This window comes from Camelus ferus, chromosome 11, assembly GCF_009834535.1.
Source record: "Camelus ferus isolate YT-003-E chromosome 11, BCGSAC_Cfer_1.0, whole genome shotgun sequence".
NCBI classification, from domain to species: domain Eukaryota; kingdom Metazoa; phylum Chordata; class Mammalia; order Artiodactyla; family Camelidae; genus Camelus; species Camelus ferus.
This window is the reverse complement of record NC_045706.1, coordinates 64,198,412-64,218,659: the sequence shown is the minus strand read 5'-3', so window position 1 is coordinate 64,218,659 and position 20,248 is coordinate 64,198,412. Positions and strand designations below refer to the sequence as shown.

The 20,248-nt window shown below is 48.8% G+C and overlaps 1 protein-coding gene across 3 annotated transcripts; it reads left to right on the top strand.

Annotated features, from left to right (window-relative positions):
• The first annotated feature begins 6,657 nt into the window (after positions 1–6,657).
• FXYD4 (FXYD domain containing ion transport regulator 4) lies at positions 6,658–10,580 on the top strand. 3 transcript variants are annotated; one of them, XM_032491767.1, is made up of 8 exons: positions 6,658–6,795; positions 8,154–8,229; positions 8,848–8,880; positions 8,989–9,012; positions 9,687–9,761; positions 9,890–9,926; positions 10,191–10,228; positions 10,402–10,580. In XM_032491767.1, exons 1-8 carry the CDS (start codon positions 6,685–6,687, stop codon positions 10,419–10,421), a joined length of 414 nt encoding a protein of 137 aa, XP_032347658.1. In that variant the 5' UTR covers positions 6,658–6,684; the 3' UTR covers positions 10,422–10,580. The 3 variants fall into 3 exon arrangements, with proteins under 3 accessions (XP_032347658.1, XP_014421324.1, XP_032347659.1); XM_014565838.2 differs by having other exon boundaries at positions 6,694–6,795; positions 8,170–8,229; XM_032491768.1 differs by lacking the exons at positions 6,658–6,795; positions 8,154–8,229; positions 8,848–8,880; positions 8,989–9,012 and adding an exon at positions 9,029–9,214.
• The last annotated feature ends 9,668 nt before the right edge of the window (positions 10,581–20,248 follow it).

Sequence of the window (20,248 nt, the reverse complement as noted above, 5' to 3'; positions counted from 1 at the left end):
ATAAATTATGCTCTAATCTAAAACCTGGGTATATATTTGACTTTGTTGGCTTGGTTTACAAGGGGAAAAAAAAAAAAAAGGGAGCAAAGGGAAATTTATGACCATGTCAGACAAATGTTCTAAACCTAAGTTTCTAACACTGACCAGCTCTAACCTCCCAATCTCACAAAGCAGTCTCTCTATTGAATCACTCGCTGCATCTCAGCCACTTTCTGTCTTCACTACATTCATCAATTAATACTTGAAATACTATACCATCTATTTCTTTTTCCTACTAGACCCCATCATGTCAGCCACTCGGTGCAGTTCTGCATTACCTGATGGGAACCCGCAGTTACCGGAAAAATGCAGGAACAGTAGTGAGATTCAAAATATATGTTGAATAAAAAAAGGGGGCGAGGAGTAATAGCTCAAGTGGTAGAGTGCATGCTTAGCATACACAAGGTCTCCTGGGTTCAATCGCCAGTACTTCCTCCAAAAATAAACAAACAAGTAAACCTACCTCCCCCCACCAAAAAAACAATGTGTATATAGAGAGAGAGAGACAGAGAGAGTCAGTAAAGAAATATCACATAATCATATTAGAATGAAAATACCTTGAAAGTTGTAAAATCAAGTTATAAATTATTTCAAAAGCATGGTACACATAGTACATGGATAGTAAGACCAACTTTTCAACAATTGGCACCCTAATGAAAAGAAAATGTACATTTATTGACACAAAATATCAAAATAGTCATCAGCCTAAAAATCACATACACATGCAGGACTAAAGAAAAAAATATTTATATATAAAATGTGTACAAACTCTGTAAACATCCTTAAAAACACTGAAATTGTACAGTCTAAAGGGGAGAATTGTTTAGTAGGTGAATCATAACAAAGCTATCTTTAAATCACAGAAATAATTGATCATATGCACAATTTAACATGGAGAGTGGTGGTTAAGAGATGCTTCTGGGGCCAGGCAGCCACTTCCAGCAGTGAGGATGGGTACTTCTCCTAACTTCTCTTCACCTCATTTCCTCATCCATAAATCAGATGAGAGAGTCCTCCCTGGAAAGACTGTTGTGAGGATGACATGAGTTAATGCACAGAAAGTCCTGGAGAACAGACTGCCAGGTAGCAAGCACTCACCAAGACTGCCATTGTGGATGCAGTGGCTGCACAGAGCGACGGGTGCTAGTTCCCTTAAGGGGGTCATAATCTGAGGGGGTGACACGTATCAAACAGATAACCTACAGATGATGTGCTTAGTGGTGGCCTGTGTGACCAGGTGGATAGGGAAGTGACCTGAAATAGACAGGTTAGGACTGGGGGAGGTTTTTTTCATAAGTTGTTGACTGGGAGGTGTGTCCACACGGTACTTCGATCATAATGCCAAGGGCTGAGTAGTCTGGTGGATGAGAGACAGACATGCGCAGTAGTTGGGCAAGGAAGCTAAGCGCCCTGTGGGGTAGGAGGAAAGCATTACTGAGCTAACGGAAGCGAAATGAAGAAGGGTCATGAGAAGTCGCCTGGCAGCTCAGTTTTGTGAACCCTTGCCACTCCTCTCCTCTTGCACACGTCTTCATCCTCACCCTTCGATGGGCCCTCTCAAATGTAAATCTAACAACGTCTCTCCCCTGCTTGAAGCCCTCCCCGGTCCCAGGTCCACCTGCTGGCTTCCCGACCTCACTCCACACGGCCGCCTCCTAGGCTCTCCCGCATCCTCCCTGGCCTGCTCTGAGCTCACCCTATGCGCTGTCCTTTCACCTCAGCTATCCCTCACAGCCTCTAGGCTCCCTGTAAGACCACGACCTCCAAAAGACTGTGGCACTGCGGCGGCATGAATGGATGAATGGGGGGCACAAAGGAGCCAGCAATCACTCAACCAGAGCCGGCGCCTTTACAGGAGGACGCTGAGGATCAAGCAGCGCTGCGCCAGCGCAATAGTGCGGCTGCTTGACGGACACCCGGGTGAATCGCAGCAGCCAATCCGGGCGGGGGGGGGCGGGGCGGGACCGTCTCGCGACCGGAAAGCCCTGCCCACACTGCCTGGGCCCTCTCCTCACAGGCGGCTTCACCCACGGCCCCGCCTCAACGGCCGTCCCTTGGAACTGATGGGATGGAATCCACCATGGCCCTGCTCCGATTGGCTGTTTCTCGGCCCCTTTGACGGAGAGTGGGCATGAACAGCTTTTTGCAAGGGGCCTGTTAGAAGCAGATGGAGTTCCTTCTGGAGGTCCGAAGCACCTAAATGGCGCCTAACCCTCACTCCAGACTCCGAGGGAGTGGCTGTTGCAGAGACCCCCATAACCCCATTCTTGAGATACTCCCTGCATCGTTTCCGTATCGCTTCACCTGGAAGGTTCTTGGATTCCGCAGCGTTTAAGGGATCCCCTCCCGCCGCCTCCCTAACGCGCAGGAATCAGCAAGCCTAGATCTGGGAAGAGGCCCTTCGTCCCTCCGTCGTTCAGACAGCTGCTACCCTTACACCCTGTCTTAGACCTGCTCGCCTCCTGCACTCATACAGGCAGGCAGGTTAGCAGTATCAGGCTGCCTCCCTCCCCCATGGTCCTCAAAGGAAGTGAGACCCAGATCTGTGGGCTCCAGACCAGTTGGAGGCCAGCACCCTGAGCACTAGGAGGGGGACCTGAGAATTGCAGGGCGGCTCCTGAGGGGGGCCAGCACAGGAAGTGGGTCCAGGTGGAAGTTCAGTATTTCTCAGACAACTGGGAGAAGCCTCAGAGGGCAAGATTCCCTCTGCCCTTCCTCTGGTTCTCTCATGAATAGGATCTTTCCCCTCCTCTACCAGACCCTTCAAAATACACAATCTCAGCTTTCTCCTGATGCCTGTGACATCCAGGCCATCTTGGAAGGTAGGGAAAAACACGTTATGCTCCCACTGTGTGCCAGACATGATACTAGCTACTTCCCTTTTCTCGCTGGTCGGTCTTAGATAATTCCTGTCTTATTACCTTTAATGGCTTTGAGGATGCATCTATGTTCTTCTCAGAGCAATAGGTAGGGCTTGCAGAAGGGGGAAAGCACAGTCTGGGAGTGTGAGGAGCTGTGGCAGCGACTGACATGAGCAAAACAGAGAGTCCTGGGTGTGACCGCTGATTTTCAGGTGGCCACTCTTGCCAACAGACATCCCTCCTTCCACACAAGGTCTTTGGTATCATTTGCAGCACTGAGTCCAGAAGGGGAAGAAAGGGTTCAGGGCTAGATCTTGCAGCTTCCTCTCTCTTGACTTTTGATACCTCTAGGTTCGCATCTGCACCCACCCAGCTGAGGATGCTTCTCCATCACCCATTCCTCCCAGCCTTGCCTCATCTGAGGTTTGATTTCCCTGTAAGTCTCAGTGCTTCGCATCCAGCTCTCCCATCAGGTAAATAAGAAATCAGACCCAAATGGATGGCTCCAGGAAGTCTGATAAGGAGTGCCTGCCCAAGAAGCAGGGCAAATGGCCAGCCCTCCTCGAAAGTGACTTCCTGTGGGGTTGGGGATGTAGCACAGTGGTAAAAACGTGTGATTAACATGTGTGAGGTCCTGGGTCCAATCCCCAGTACCTCCATTAGAAAAACTTTTTAGGTTTTTTTAAATAAATAAAATGACTAAAGTTGGAATTGACCTTTTCTTATTTTTTCTTCTTTTTTTTTTTTTTTGGTGGGGGGAAGTAATTAGGTTTATTTATTTCTCCTTGGAGGAGGTACTGGGGGTTGAACCCAGGACCTCATGCCTACCAAGCAGGTGCTCTACCACTTGAGCTATACCCTCCCCCCACAAAATGATCTACATTTTAAAAAAAAGAAAGAAAGTGACTTACTGAAAACAGCCTTCAACTGCCAGTCCAGCTCCTCAGGAATCACACCTTGAGAAAGCAATTGTTTATCCTAAACACTCCTAACAAATGAAACACTTCTTAAAGCTTTTAAAGTTTTCTATGACCAGTTTCATGACCATTTGTAAGGACTGGGTTCAATATCTGAGAAGCTAAATTCATGAACCTGGGAACTGACTTGTGCCACTTCCAGTGTGGCAGGCACTGCTGCCTACCCCGAGCATGTGTCTCAGAGGGGACAGACACGATACTCAGCAATAGTGCGCCTACACCTAACTTTGGGGAATGGGGGAGATGAGGTGGTGACTTACCATTGTGCTCACAGAAGTTACCCACTGGTAGCTGGGCTCCCTCTCCCTGGGTTCAGTCCTGTGTTCCACCTGTCCTCTACCTTGGACCACTGTCAATAGCACCTGGGTCCAGTGAAGTTTTCTTTCTATCTGTTAAAGATGAAAACACCCTGTGGTGATAGGGATGGGAGTGGAGGAATCATAGAGAGGGTAGAAGCTTCAGGGTGGGGCAAAAGTGCTAGGACCTTCCAGAGAAGTGGATCTGAGGTCCTTTTCATACTTCCTGGAGAGCTTCCAAAGCACCTGGGACTTAAACGGTCCTCTTCCTACAAGTGTCTGCTTTCTTCTGCTTATTCCCCGTTGTAGCCTGACAGGGCAGAAGAATTCAGCTGCGGAGTCTGGAAACTTGAGCTGAGTCTCCACTCTGTTATCAAGATGCAGGATGTCCTTGAGCAAGACCTTTATCTTCTCTGGAGTGTAGTTTTCCCAAGGGGGTGAACTGAACTGTAATGATGCCCCCCCCCCTTCTCTTATGCTGCAGAGCTCACCGTGTGTGTTTCAGGGCCATTCCCAGCTATCGTCACAGCTCCTGTGCACTGAGCAGCATAATCAGATGTCATCATCACAAAAAACATTCGAAGTCAGCTCAGTCATCGGTCCCACTTCAGGGATGAGCGAGCAGGCAGGAAGAGGATAAGTCAGTTGCTCAAGTGCACATAGCAAGTGACTAACAGAGCCTGGATTTGACTCCAAAGTATGTGCTATTAATGGTTCTTCTTGAATCTTGAGGTTAACAGACTCTCCTCACACAGGGCCTGGGAGGCATTCATTCCACAAATACGTACTGTCAGCCCCATGCTCCGGCAGCACCTCTACCCTAAACCTGGAAGATAAGTCCTGTCATTAATCCATTTTGGGGAGCGGGAGCTGCCTGAGATCACCCAGGGAGCAGGTGGCAAGTTGGACTGCAAATCCAGTTCTTTCTGGTCCCAGAGCCCCTGTCTTTTTTTTTATTTAATAGACTTCATTTTTTTTTAGGGTAGTTTCAGGTTTATAGCAGAACTGAGCAGAAAATACAGAGTTTGCACATAGCCCTCCTCACCCCCACACATATATACTCCCCTTCCCTCAACACCCCTCATCAGTGTGGCATATTTGGTACAATCAATGAACCAACATGGACACATTATTGTCACCCAAAGTCCATAGTTTACATTGAGGTTCACTCTTGATGTTGTACATTCTATGGGCTTTGACAAATGCAAAATGACATGTAGCCACCACTATAGTATCATACAGAATAATTTCATTGCCCTAAAAATCCCTTGTGCTCCTTCTGTTCATTCCTCCCTCCCTCCCTCTCCCCAAACCCCTGGAAACCACGATCTTTTTATTGTTTCTGTAGCTGTGCCTTTTCCAGAATGTCATTTGGTTGGAATTGTACAGTTTGTAGACTTTTCAGTCTGGCTTCTTTCATTCAGTAACATGTCTTTTAAGTTTCTTCCGTGTCTTTCATGGCAGAGCCCCCATTTTACACTCTGTGCAACAACTGAATCTTGAAGGAAGTACCATGGAAGGTTTTCATGAGGAGATGCAACATGTTGGCACTAGGGTTGCCCTCCCGCTTCCTACTTACCTGAATCCTCCACACCCTGCCTTTCAGGGCTTTATTCTGCCCTCTGACCCCCCAGCACTGGGAGCCCCTGGTGGCTTCTTTGTCCTCACTGATTCAACAATTCAATCAAAATCTATTTATCGGTGTCCGTGTCTGGGCATTGGCAATAAGGGAGGCAACATTCCTGCCTTCAGTTGGTCACCATCCAGTGGGAGAGAAGGGTGAACACAGAAGAATTAGGCAGGGGAGATGGCAGAATAAAAAGGCCTGTATCGGGGTTGGGGAGGGCAGTTAAGAAGAGAGTTTGGCCAGCAGTTCACAAGGCAGGCATGGGGGTCTGCAGAAAAAGGTGGCCCACTCCTCATCCTGAGGTTGACAGTCCTCTTCCTCCCTCCCAGCCCACCCCTCAGCTTCCCCCTCACACCCCTGCCCCCATGCAGTAGACAGGGAATGAAGGCCTGGGCCTGGGTAGGTTCTGATTCCAGCTTTCAGTCTTCTGGGGCCAAGTAAGTAGTTGTCAGGGCCTGGTGGGTGATCCTGGGGTGCATCCATCAGCCCCAGCTCCTCCTCTTGATAGAAAGCAATGGGATCCCTGAGCAAATGGAGCCTCAAGGCCAGCCCCTGACTCCTTGTTGACAGTATTGTCCCCAAGACACCCTCCCCCCTAGAAGTCCTGGAACATCCACTGCTGGGACAAGGACCCAGAAGCATCCCATCCCCATCCAGCACCCCTCTGGGCCACTCTTTTAGGGTCTAGGTGAAAGTCCACCTTCTCAAGAGAAGGGTCTGAGGCCCATCCCTCTCCCCACCATCACCCTAGCCTCTGAGCTGGCCTGGGGCCCATGACTCCGCTCTGTGCTGGGTGTGGCAGGGTAAACAGTCTCCTTTAAGAGCACACTGGGGAGAGGGAGCTCCAGGAATCTTAAGGAATCTGACCAGTTCCCTTCTGCCTGATGGTATTGTTGCCCTGGGCGGGGCCACTAGGTTTAAAGAGCCAGAACCCACCTGGGCTGGACGCAGTCCCAGCAGCCTCCACAGACCTGCTCTCTGCACTGGACTCTCAGGTAAGCTCAGGAGCAGATCTCCGCTAGGACTTTGGGGCTACCAGGCAGAGGGGTTGGAGGCGGAGGGGTGGCCCAAAGTACCAAGCTGAGGAAGGGGCAGTAGGGGCTTGAGTTTTCTCAGTAATGGCTTTGTGTTTGGGGGTTTTGAGGATTGGGGGCTGCCTTCTCTGTGACCGCTGTCATATGGATGGGGGGGTTGGTGGCTGGAGGAAATAGGACCCAGTCTTTGACTAAAGAATATGTAAAGTGGAGTTGTGATCCTCATGATCCAGAAGTTTAGGGTGGTAGAACGGGTAGAGAGAGATGGGGAGTCCAAAGGAGGGCCTGGTTTGGAAACTGCTCACAGCCAACAAACCCCGGTGATCCGAAGGAGCACGTTAATAGTCCTTCCCTTCTAGCAAAAGGACCCATACATTTATGTATTTACTTCTTGTGACACATTTCACTACTTACTATGTGCTAGGAACTAACCTTAGGCTTAATATACAGTAACCGTATGAAGTTGCTACTGATAATCAGCCTCATTTTTACATGGCACTGAGGCACAGAGAGATTAAGTGGCTGAGAAAGGAATTCTCTGGCCAGCTGGGCTCAGCACATAATAACTAGGGTTGCAGTGTGGAACACACTGACAATCCCTATGCCTGCCTGAGGCTAACCACAGGCAGAAAGCTTGGGGCAGTCTTATCTCAAGGACAGAGCCACCCCCTGGACTAGTGAATGAAGACATGGATAGTTCCTACCCTAAGGAGAAAACAGAAAGGAGCAATGTCCAACCCACTAGGCAGTTTCCTGCCACTAGCAGTCTGTTCTCTGAGAGTGGAATTTAGGGCTACCTGGAGCAGCGTCCCTGGCTGGGGCTGGGGGAGGAGGCTCTTGCCTGCCTCTGGCACCTGGCGGCCACTCCCCGCCTTTCCCTGCCCAGCTGTTCACGCCTCTGCACAGCTCAGCCCTGGGTGTGCCTTAGTGGATGCTCTCTTGGAATTCAGTCTGGTAGTGCCCCAGGCCCAGACCTTTGGAAACAGTACACCAAGGTCTGACAACTGTAGTGGTTTGAGTAGGGGTTAGGAAGGCAGCCTGAGTTAGAAGAGCAGCCCTGCTCTCCTGATTGTGTCAGGCATCTGATTACCAGATTTTTAACAAAGCCCTGTAAGGCATTTACTATGTGTAGACACTATTTTAAGCACTTAACCAGTATTAATTCAATCCACGTAACTCCACAAGGCATTACTATTATCATCTCTAGATGAGGAAGCAGGAATTAGTAACTCTCCCACATCCAACCCATCAGCAAGGGCATCCTTGAGGCACAGGCACAGTGAGCCTGGGGCCGGTCTGGGCTGTCTGACCCCAGCCAGCCCCCTTCCCCTGCAGCCCTGTCCTGCAGCTGTGTCATGGAGGGACTGACCCAGGGCCTTCTCCTCCTGCTGGCCGGTGAGTCCTCCCAGAAGTGCCACTCACCCACCCACCAAAGCTGTGAAAACCAGGGCAGCATCTCACGAAGGGGGCCTGATGTGGAGTAAATGTGCTTTCATTTAAACTGTCAATGTAAAGAGAAACCTTCAGGAAATAACAGTACAGGGAGGAAGCAGATATTGCAAAAGTTATCCTGAACAATGGAACTTTGGGAAACTGTAACCATTTGTTGGCAGAAAGAGGACAGCTGTCCCTACTTCTTTAGGAGACAGAGCATTAGCCACAGTCCATGAAGGAAGCTTTTCAGGAGAGGATAAAAAGAAACCAACACACCATCCCATTCTGAGCGTAAGAAAGAATAGCAGGAAGGGTTGTGACTTGCGGGGTTGGGGGCAGAAGAGGGGTATTGGGGGGTGGAACTCACAGAAAGGCCAGGAAGTGGGAGACAAAAATCTCAAGTCTGTTTGCAGGGAAGATGTGAGGACGGGAACTTGTGACCTCAGGTACCCCCCACCCCCCTCCACAATCCACAGTCGAGGCTGCTAGTCCTCTGGACTGGGTGGGGTCAGGCCTGCTGATTCATTCTGAGACCAGTGTCATGGATTAACCCCCAATACCTCTGCTTCTCTCACCCAGGCCTGCCTGTCTTGGAAGCCAATGATGTGGTTGGTGAGTGAGGCCCCAAACTGCCCTGCTGGCCCTGCCCCCACCTTTTCCAAGACCACATATCCTGCCTCCTGGGTCTGGTCCTTATTCTTTTTTTTTTCTTTCCTGCAGATAAAGACAGTCCCTTCTACTATGGTACGAACTGATAACCCTTGCCCCTACCCCTACCCTTACCTCTCCTGGACTTCTTTGCTGGAGGCTGGTGAGGAGTGATGTGGAGGGAAAGAGGGGCGGATGGGGCCAAGACTAGGGATTAAAGAGTCAAGGTGGGTGGTCGATCAAAAGGAGAGGCCAATATGCAACATGGTCTTTGGGAGAACTTCATTCCAGCAGGGAGGTAAGGTACCCACTGGGTATTTGGGAAGACTTCTGGGGAAGGGCCTGGAGGCATCAGGCTGCTGGGCCCCTGGGGTATCTCACACCTAATCTCCTTCCTTCCACTCCCTCTCTCTTGCCTTCCCCAGGACCCAGCTCCTTGCTGCCCTACAGCCCCCCAGATTTCCTCTTCCTCTGCCTCTTCCTTCCCCAACATGCCCCTCATTTCCCCCAGGTCTCATCTCAAAGGCCACCTTTCAGGAAAGCCTTCCTTGATCATCCTCCAAACCCCCTTCTTTTTCTGTGCTCTTCTGCTTATTTTTAATTCCCAGCGCTTGTTCCCACCAGATAGTATACTATGTGTCTGTTTCCTGGTTTGTCTTTCTTGTTGCCTGGAATGTAAATGCATCTGTACAATCATGTGCTCGTAAATATCTTTTGCATGAGTGAGGTGGAGTCGGGCTGGTGCCAGCTCCCTCTCTGTGCTCCCCCAGACTGGGAAGGCCTGCAGGTGGGCGGGACGATCTGTGCAGTGCTCCTGTGCATCGCTGGAATCTTGTTCGCCCTGAGTGAGCAGTGGGACTGGCAGGGCTGGGGAAGGGGTGGGGAGGCAGGAGGTGGTAGGTGAGGAGGGGGTGGGAAGAGGGGTGGCCCAGGCTCCCCAGGCTCTTTGCATTGGCTCTCTCTTCCTTCACAGGTGGCAAATGCAAATGCAAGTCAAATCAGAAGCGCAGGTGAGCACAGGGCCCTATTGTGTTTACCTTGAGCTAAGCAGAGCTATTTGGGGATAAAGTCCTACAATTTGGAAAAAGAAGACAGCCTCCTTCCTGGCTGTCCCTGGGCTTGCATGGGATTTGTTTTTCATAGATTATCCACCCTGAAGGGCCCCAAATCAGGGAAAGCTCTGATTTGATCCTGTTAAAGTAGCACCCAGGATTCTGGGTGGCGGAGAAGAACAGAAGGTTCGAGGATGCTAATCTGATGTGTTCCTTTCTCAGCCCCTTACCCGAGAAAGCTGTTCCACTCATCACTCCAGGTGAGACAGGCTCCTTCCAGAGGCTTCCAGGCACTCAGGCAGCCACAGAATTTGAGAATTAATAACTGTTATGCTGTGTATAAGGCGGGACTGTCCTGAGCTAGTCAGCCTTGGGGCTGCCCGAGGCTGAGGAGAGTGTCTATGGTGTGACCGGAGCCCCATTCTCTCCACAGGCTCTGTCAGCACCTGCTGAGCCCAGGACCAGCTTCATGGCAGTCTTTTGCTCCCATGCTGTTCCTGCCCCTTGGGGGCCCCACCCTTCATCATGGCCTTTCTCTCCAAGGGTGGGCCCTTAGGCTCCCTTCTGATAGGGAGGCTGTCCAAGGCTTATTATTAAACTTCTCTCCCCCTACCATGGTTTTCTGTGGGTCTGGTTGAGGATGGGCAGGCTGGGCAGGGGCTACAAAATCTTGCTCAGGAAAGAGCAGGCCCCTCAGTACCTGGGGGAAGGAGGGGGCCCCATGGATTGCTAACGCATCCTCTGGCCACATGTCTGTCCTGAAGCCGACTTCCAGCATGCCCCGCGCTGACTTTGCGACCCTCCTGATAGTTGGTCTCCTGCTTCATGTGCCAGACACCTCAGTGTTTTATCAAAGGGCCTTGCAATTTCTGCACCTTGCTAGAGACCTCAGAAGTCCCAATGACCCAGGTACCCATGACATCCTATAGCCTAGAATGATCCCCAGTGGTTTGACACCTGCTAAGACCCCACCTCACTTATTGAGTGTTCACACAGCCCAGGAAATGCAATTGCTTCATTGACTCACCCCAGTAAAACCCTGTGTAATCCTCAGACCAACCAACGGACCCTCCCCCTTCTCTAATATCCGGTGAGACCCCACTGTGAGCAACATCTCAAGAAGCCCTGCATAGTGCACTTTAGAACAAAAAACCATCCATGCAAATCTAGGTCTCAGTATTGTCCAAAGTCCATTCCTGGAACACCTCCTGGGAAGGTCCCAGGATGCATAGGGTGGGGCTGGGAACAGCCTGTTCATCCTGCAACCTCACCCCTCTTGCCAGCCTCCATAGCCTAAGGTGGAAGTTGCGGAGGCACGCAGCCCGCTCCTGCTCCCAGAAGGGACCCGAGGGTGGGGTGGGCTGGGGTAGCAGAGATCTGCCCTGTCTGTGCTAGGCAGTGGCTAATGGTCTGGGTCTGGGCTGCTGAGGCAGCTCCCTGTCTTCGTGTTGCTTCAAACCAGCCCTCTAATGTGCCCGGCTCCAAACCTTCCAACCACTTCCCACGTTGGTGCCAGATCCTCTAGAAAGTATAATGTGTCCAAGATTTTGGGTCCCCTGACTTGTGGGCTGGGGTCAGGAAGCTAGTGCAGGGGATTCTATAGGTTGAGGACCTTACCTCCTAGTCTGCAGCCCATCCTTGGCCCTGAGGTCTAAAAATGAGGATCATAGATCTGTTTGGGGCCCTTGAAGCAGGACACATAAGCAGGGAGAGGGGAGGATTCCAAGTCTGGCTCAGAACTGCAGCAGGAACCCGAATGGGACTCGGGATACCGAGTGCAGCCACTGTCCTAGGTAGGTGAGGGGAGTGTGGCAGGGAGCCTTGGGGCTGTGCCACGCTCATCACCCACCCTGGGATGGATACTCTCAGACCTTTAAGGCCCCAGCATTGTGAGCCGGATGCATGCTGTGAAAAAAGTAAAAGGAGTGTGCTGCGATGGCTGAGGTTCATGGGTACCTCGTGGGTGATGTGGTCAGGGCAAAATGTGACATCTGAGCTGAATTCTTAAAGGGACATGGTGAGAAGGATCGGCCGCACAAACATCTTTCCTGGTAGAGGGGGACACTGGCCTTCTTACTTTTTGAGGACCAGTGTGACTGGTACGAAGACGATGAGATCACGGAGGAAGCAGAGGTGGCCACTGCAGGGAGAACCCCTGCCTGGTCCTGAGTCGGGAATCAATCGAGGGACCCGGAGCTGCGCAGGCAGCGGGAGCCGAGGCAGGAGCGCGCAGCGGCCCCGGCGCAGGCACGGAGCCCAGGGGCGGGCGCAACCCGGACGCGCGGCTGCGTCATCCGCCCGCGAGCGGCTTCCGACCCCGCCTTTTCCTCCTGGGATTGGGGAGAGGGGTGTCTTCTCCTGGAGTGTGGAGTGTACCCCTAGCTGGACACAGGAGGACGCTGGTGTGAATGGATTGCATTGGAGAAAGTAAAAACGAGTTCCGCCTAAGAAAGCAAAAGTCTATGGCCATACGTGGGGCTAGGGTGACAGACGCGGAAGCGACACCGTCAGAACGCCCCTTCTCGATGACTGACAGCTGCTGTCCTACTGAGAAACTTGGGTCTCTCCTATCACAAAGTGAGACGCTCTGCTGTTTGAAATCCGACCGGTAAAGAAGGAATCCCCATCGCTGCCAGGGAAAGCTAAGTCCCTTTGACCCCCTCGATTCCAGCCTACTACCCAGCTCCGGAAGAGGGGTTTCTGGACGCAATATTCCACATTCATCTTAACGTTTCGTTCCCTGGCTCCACTTTGCCGTGGAGACCAGTTACACAGAGTCATGATCCACTTTCAGCCTGCCAAGCTTCGCCTGAACAAATCCCACACTTTCCTCTCATCCGTAAACAGCCTAACGGCCCCACGATCTCTAAACGCCAACGTGTGCCGCTCCTTCATTGTCAAGTCAACGAGCGTGACTTTGTCCAAATACAGGCTCCTGCATGGTGGTTTAGGCTGATTCTACCTGTCCAGCGCTGGGGCAAGGGGCTCATGGAGGACATCTAGGGGCCCGGGTTAATCGTGGGTGAGAGAAGTCAGCGACTGTGATGGGAGGGCGGAGGTGGGGAGAGGACCATGCAGGAGAAAGAATTAGCCTATGAAAGTTGGCACCTGGGCCCTGGAGTTGGTCTGCTGATTCCCAAGGGTAATTAAGTTCTCCTCTTTCCCTCCCAGAGTAGGGAGTGGGAAAAGTAGTCACATGACGAGAGGAGCCTCTGCCCAGGTTTCACTGTGTCGAATTACTTGCTGTGCCTCAGGGACCCCTTCCTTGGGCCTGTTTCTCCTGGGGAAAGGGGGATGGGGTGGGGAGGCTTTAGTCATAATTCCTAACTCTTGTCATCTCCCAGATGAGGGGCTGCCAAGGTAGGAACCAGAGAAATCTAAGGGTAATTTCCACTTAATTGAACACTTGGTATGTGATGGACACGTTAACTCAGTTTTCCCAGGAACTTAGGTGACAGGAACTGGATCATCCCCTCTGTGCATAAGAGGAAACCTAGGTTCTAGATCTCACAGGCCATCTTGTCCTGAGCCTTTCTGAAGGACGGCTACACAGCCTTTCTGGTATTTATCACTGAGAGAGAACCCAGGCACTGTGGCTGCGTGGGAACTATATACCCCCACTCTTTTTGAAAGAATCTTATTTTTTTCTGATTGCAAACATCTTTCATGCTTATTACAGAAATCTGGAACATTACAGGGGTATCTAACTTAGAAGGCAAACCAGTTTCTAACCCAGCACTCAGAACTAATCAAGGATAAAATTTTGATGTATTATGTAATTCTATTATATATCATATATCACACATATATTATTCTATACTTCTCTGGAGCTACAGCCAGGTTATTACATGAATAGTTCATCATTTTGCATTACTGAATAGTAGTCCTACACAATCCTCTTAATATAAGGGAAGGCCTACTAACCTAAATATATAAGGTTTATTCTAGTCTTAGAATAGTCGCTTGAAAACACTGTAATATTTCTGTTTATTAGAAGATAGCAGCATCTTACCCTCAATTTTTGTGTAAATACTGGAAAACCCAGGGTAACAAGTGAGGGCCAACAGCTATCATGAGGGAGCAGTGGAGGGCCATCTTGGTTGGTCACTGGTGAGGTCCTGTGCCTGGTTCTGTAGAGGGATTTATTACTCAAGTCTCAACCCTGCCATCAGAGGAATATTCTTAAGGTCAGATCTGCTCAAAATGCACAAAAGATAATCTATTTATCTTACAGAAAAATCCCTTTAACATGGCCTATAGGCCCTACCTACATCTGACCCCAGGCCCCACATCTGACCATCAACTCTCCAAGCTCCCCCCTGTGCTCTCCCAAGAACAAACACAGTTTAGGCAGCAGCCTTAGCTTCAGGGCACCTCACTTCGCTCCCTCTGTCCCAATCTTCTGGCATCCCAGCATCACCAATCCCCTTCCTCCTTCAGGCTCTTTCAGGAGGCCTCTGGGGCCACTCGGCAGCGGCACCACCAGCATTTGTCCTCTCATCACTGTTGGCTGCTTCTCTTTGTACTCAGCTCAATTCACGTACTGTTTATATTTTACTGATTTATTTGATATGGTCTCCGACCTCTACAGAATGTAAATCCATATCAGCACCTGCAGACTTTTCTCAGTTTGGGCTCACAGATTAATTTATTTTCAGATTGCTGTCTTGTGATTTCCAGTGAGTACATATTGGTCATTTTGTGCTTCTCATGTTCTCAGGGTAATTTTAGGAAATCTGGTTGTGTTCCTTCCACCAGTCCCCTCACAGATGAGAATAGCACATGGGTCTTGAGGTCATCATAGGCTCACAGTTTATGTATACAACATCTGGCACCCTACCAAAAATATCCATGCATGAAAGACAAACGTAGACCAGGCAGACAACATACAGAGAAAGAAGATGCAGATGTTGGAATGATCAGACCAGGACTTTAAAACAACTGTGATTAATGTGTTCAAGGAAAGAGATGATATATGGAGATTTGCAGAAGAAAATAAACCTGTATGTTGTAGGTTAAATTGTATCCTCCAAAAAGGTATTTTCAATTCCTAATCCCCCATACCTGAGACTGTGACCTTGTTTGGAAGTTGGGTCTTTGCAGATATAATCATTTTAAAAGGAGGTCATACGGGATTAGGATGGACCCTAATCCAATGACTGGTGTCTGTGGAGCCGGCTGGCACTCTCTGGAATAATAAAAACCCCCACCCCTGGGCTGTCTGTGTGCCTGAAGCCTACTGACACCTTAAGCCCACTCCCCACTGCAGGATCCTTTGCATACCTGCATTTCTGCAAGATATAAAAGATCTCTTGATGTGTGTTTACCCTAACAAAACTCATCGCCCCAGGAGATAATAGCCCATCTCACAATACCCTAGGCGGACTCAAAGCACATCCTGCCCTTATCAGGGTTGTAAATCCTATTATTCAGAGTAGACCCTGACAGATCTTACAACCAGTCAGGTATCTGGGCACGAATCATGCAACCCGCCTACTGCTTGTGTGCACAGCCCCCTCCCCCCAATAGAAGACCCAACACGCCCATCCCTGGCACTCACCCGGGTGCCTCTCCATCTGTGTGGCCCTCTGTTGCCTATAGCAGCATCCCTATTAAGCTTTCCTAAACTTTTCTCGGTCTCCGGTAATTCTTCTACCAACCCGCGTGTCACTGTCACCATCACCATTGCCCACAACAGTGTCCTCCTAAGAGGAGGAAAATGTGGACACAGGGAGAAAGCCTTGTGGCGAGAGGCAGAGATGGAAAGATGCAACATGAAGCCAAGGAACACCAGGAAGAGGAAAGGAAGGATCCTTCCTCAGAGACTTCAGAGGGGGAGTGGCCTCGGCAACACCTTAATTTTGACTTCTCACCACCAGAACTGTGAGAAAATTATTTTTTTATATTACATTAAAAAATTAAGTGGAAATTTTGGAACTAAAAGTTCTTAACTCAAGTTAAGAACACAACTGATGTTTAACAATCAATTAGACTTAACTGAAGAGTGATTGGAAGATAGATTAAGAAAATAAAGACATATAAGGAAAATGTATTAAATAAAATCCAACATTTACTAATGATTAAAAAACAAATTTATACTAAACCAGAAGTAAATGGAAATTTTCCTAATAAAGGGTATGCAACCAAAAAACAATTGGTATTTTAATGGAGATTATTGAAAGCTTTCTATCTGAAATTGGGAATAAGATGCCCTCTGACCCCAAATTTGTTCAGCATCACATTTTCTAATGGTAAAAAAAAAAACTTATCTAAGAGTAGGCAATAAGGCAAAGAAAAGGAAAACGTACCTGAGGATTAGAAAAAAACTAATCAAACTTCATTATTTGCAAATGGCATGATTTTGTATGTAGAAAATCCAAAGAATCTATTCAAATAATCAAAGGTAAGTGAATTTATTAGGAAGACCACAAAGGTCAATATGAAAATCCTAGTTGTTGTTTTTTTTAAATCCTAATATTTCCAGTCCCAGGAACAAACTCTTCGGCAAAAGAAATAAGACACCATTTAAACTATAATAATAATAATTTTTTAAAAACCCTAAAAACAAATAATTTTTACACAAAAACATTTAAACTGAGATACCTTAAAAGAGCCTTACGACTTGATGCAAATGCCAACATCCAGAACAAGAGGGTGGTTGCTTTTTGAATTGTAAACAGCTCGCAGCTCTCTGCTTCTGAGGGCGTGGTGTGATTTGTGTGTGTGTGTGGGTGGTGTTGATTCTGAACACCCAGTGTCTGAGCTAGGACATGCACTGAGACTTGTCAGAGACACCACACAAGACCATTTATGCACAGTTGCCTGGATGACGGCTCCTGCTCTGTTCTTTGTGGCAGATGGCACGGCAGCTTGCAGACCCCCTGCAGCCTTCTGGTCACCTGATAATGGGGTAGGAGCAGTGTTTTCAAGTGTAAAATAAGGTTTCTCCAAAATCCAAAAGGCCCTACTGACAGTTATGCCTCGTTCTCAGTGAGGCAATGTATTGGCCTTTACATTGGAGGAAATGTCCCAGTTCTGCCCAAGGCCAGATGTCAGCGAACATTTCCTCTAAAGACTCAGATGGCAGGATCTGAGTTAGGATATGTTGGGTGTTGTGGGCCGCATGGCCACATGAAACTACTCATCTGTCAGCCAATGTAGCACAAGAGCAGCCTAGACAAAACACATGGATGGGCATGGTTGTGTACCAATATTACTCTACATACAGAAACAGGCAGCCAGCCAGGTTTGGCCCATGGGGCCCAGTTTGTCAATCTCTGGCCAAGACTACTAGACCCTAAAAATGTCCCCAATGTGGCAGAACCCTGAATCCTTCCACCCTCTAGCACACAGGTGTCTTCCTAGGGCATCCCAAGAACTCACTGCTTCCTTCTCACCGAGACTGAGTATGCCATCAATACAGTGGATCATGGCAAGGTGATCAGTGTCTCTTCAGACTCTGCTGTAACAGAGGGCAGGAGTTACCACACACCTGGAGAAAGACAGGCAATGTGTTCTGATGGCCATGTTATAAGACGGTAATTTTTTTTAAATCTCTTGCTTGATACTGATTGAAGAGAACATATTCACTAGATCAGGGGCTCCCCAAGTCCCAGAGTCTTGTTGACCTGCACTGGCAAACACACCACATTAAATACTGAGCTGTGACGGTGAACTCCATGGTTAAGTTTCTGGTCGTTCACTGTCAGTTCACCATCATCTGCTGGAATCCATCTGCTGTTTGCTGGGACCAGACAGGCAAATAAAAAGGGCGAGGCTCGCCCTAACTTCAGATATTGCACACGTGTTACAGAATCTCTCCTTGTTTACTGTCTTGGACGGGGAACATCATTTGACAGGTTCCTCTTGGCCTTTCCTACCATTATGAGTCTTACTTCAGTGTGTGTGTGGTGGGCGGATGGGGTCTGCAAACCTGTTTAACCCAGTGAGGTGAATTTGGGCCTAGGAATCCACCTGCCACCTGGCTTTCCTATGCTCCCACTCTAACAGAGAGGTGATGGTTTTCCTCCTGGTTATGTCAACTCAGACCCCCCTACCCAACAGCATGTAACAGACTTGGGTCATTTCCTACCCCTGGCCTCAGAGGGGTAGATTTATAGAACCCTTATCACATATAGTTGCTGCAATACAGTCAGGCCCTTCCTCCATTCCAATTGATGGTCTCTGGGGCTGAGACCTGGCTCTGTGCTGGAAATAAATAGAACAAGATCCTGATCTTCAGCTTTCTGCTCATATAACCAAAAAGGGGTACGAGCTGGGAGCACAAAGCTGATAGAGCCCAGAGCTGGGCCTCTTATGACCTCTGGACACAGAGATCTGAGCTTTCACCACGGACCTTTTGGGCTTTGCTGCCCATTCTGACAGTTACGCTACTTCACATCTTATGATGGCCACCACCTGGTCTCTGCTCTTCTGGAACCCTTTCAATCCCTATGTTCTCCTACTGCCAACTCTGGCTGAGGAGCACTTCCACTAGTCTCAAAATGCTGGTGCACCTCACTAGCACACTATCAGTTTAGCAAAGGAATGTTCTTGGGTCCTTTCCAAGGACATTTTTAGCTCAGTGTTTTTTCTAATCTTCCCTAGCATGCCCACCTGAGGCCTCCAACCCCTTTTCTCAACACTCAGCATCTCTCCCTCCCATAGGCCATTGTCTCCAACCTTTAAGGGTCAACTCTAGATCAGGATGGACCCCTAGAACGCTTAGAATTTAAATCCTGAGTCACAAGAGATGCCTCACATTAATCAATCATTTTATACTCAACCCTCTGCTCTACCATCCTCAAGATCCCCTTGTGTGTTCTAGGTCCTATTCACCTATTCACATACACTAATCAGGCCCTGCAGTTTCCTTCTGTAGGAGGGGCTCTCCCTTCTGCGCCATGCTCAGTCCAGACACTAGTTTTCTGAAACAGAAAAGTCAGTTGTCAGCTGAGTTTCCTCTAAGGGACTAGGCAGTATGTTTTTTTTTTTTTGCAGGCCAAGAGAAATGTGAAATATTCACAAAATTGCAATATTCTGTGCTACAAGCCTAGTAACAAGGGTGGAATTCTTTGGGGGGGGCATTATATTCCTAACTGGGGTTCCTTGCCATCAAATTCATCTGTAAAAACCACGCAGCTGGTACTTGGCTTACCAGCAGTTTGCCAACCCATTCTGCAAACAGTAAGACGTTGAGGGGGCAGGTATGTATTATCGTGTAATTCACCTACCTCAGGTGAGGCCTCTGGACAGTCCTCTAGTTAAGAGGCAGGTGGCTACTGCTGCTGGCCCAGGTTTCAGAGCTACCTTGGGATTTAAGGTCACCTAGCACACCCCCAACTTCCCATTCCAGGTTCCCAGAGCCCACTCCTTCCATATCTGGACCTTAAAATTAGTAACTCTACAGGGGGTTAATATACTCCTTGAAACTTCACTGCTCTATCAAACTGGCCTTTCATGGCATCCTAGCCACTGCTACTACAGGTTTCATAAGCTCCCAGGCGTTCCACCTCACAACCCAGAGGGCCTTTGCTGTTCCATGGTTGACCATCGCCTGAAAACGTCAGCACTGTAGGCTCATGGGACGAGCAGAGACCCTGTGAACATGGGAAGATGCAGTCTCTGCCCCACCCATCCACCTTCATGCTACTCAGTCTTCTCTGTTTATCTCCCCAGGTCTGCCTCTAGCATTCCTGGGTGATGCTGCAGCCCCATCTCTAGCCACGTGAGTCTGCAGAACACTGGTGGGAAGAATGGTGAAGTGGGGCGAAGCCCAATAAAGCCAAAGAAAGACTAGTCTACCTACAGATAGACACCAGATAAAGATCCTTAAAATGATGAAATTGGGATAACTGGGCTGCACTGCATAGTTATTAAAGACAACACTGTATGGTTATTAAAGACAAGTGGGAAAATAAAGCTGGGTAAACTAACAGCTATCAAGCAAAATTCTTTTTAATAAACTTCACTCACATTTTAAAGTCTTGACATTTTTATTTAATATTTGTGTAAGTGATAATGTGCTATGCGCAGAGCTGCCTGAAATGTGGAGCTTGCTTTCCACTGCTAGAAATTTCTAGTTAACAATTTGGGAACAGGTCTCAAGCTTGAGAATATGTGTATCCTGCAGTAACTGTTAAGTGCTAACCCAGGGTAAAAGTATGAAAAAAAGCGTTCAAATCAACATATTTTATATAGAAAAACTGAAACAAATTGTGGCTGATGATTCAGGGTATAAAGCACCCAAAAACGAAGATCTCTAGCTATGAATAGATGCA

What these genes read in the sequence shown, in the direction of transcription:
- FXYD4 (XM_032491767.1), top strand. Translation starts at nt 6,685, where the DNA reads ATGGTATTGTTGCCCTGGGCGGGGCCACTAGGTTTAAAGAGCCAGAAC. An exon ending in TGGAATCTTGTTCGCCCTGA is followed by an intron (nt 9,762 to 9,889) that starts GTGAGCAGTGGG and finishes CTTCCTTCACAG; the next exon opens with GTGGCAAATGCAAATGCAAG. An exon ending in TGTTCCACTCATCACTCCAG is followed by an intron (nt 10,229 to 10,401) that starts GTGAGACAGGCT and finishes TTCTCTCCACAG; the next exon opens with GCTCTGTCAGCACCTGCTGA.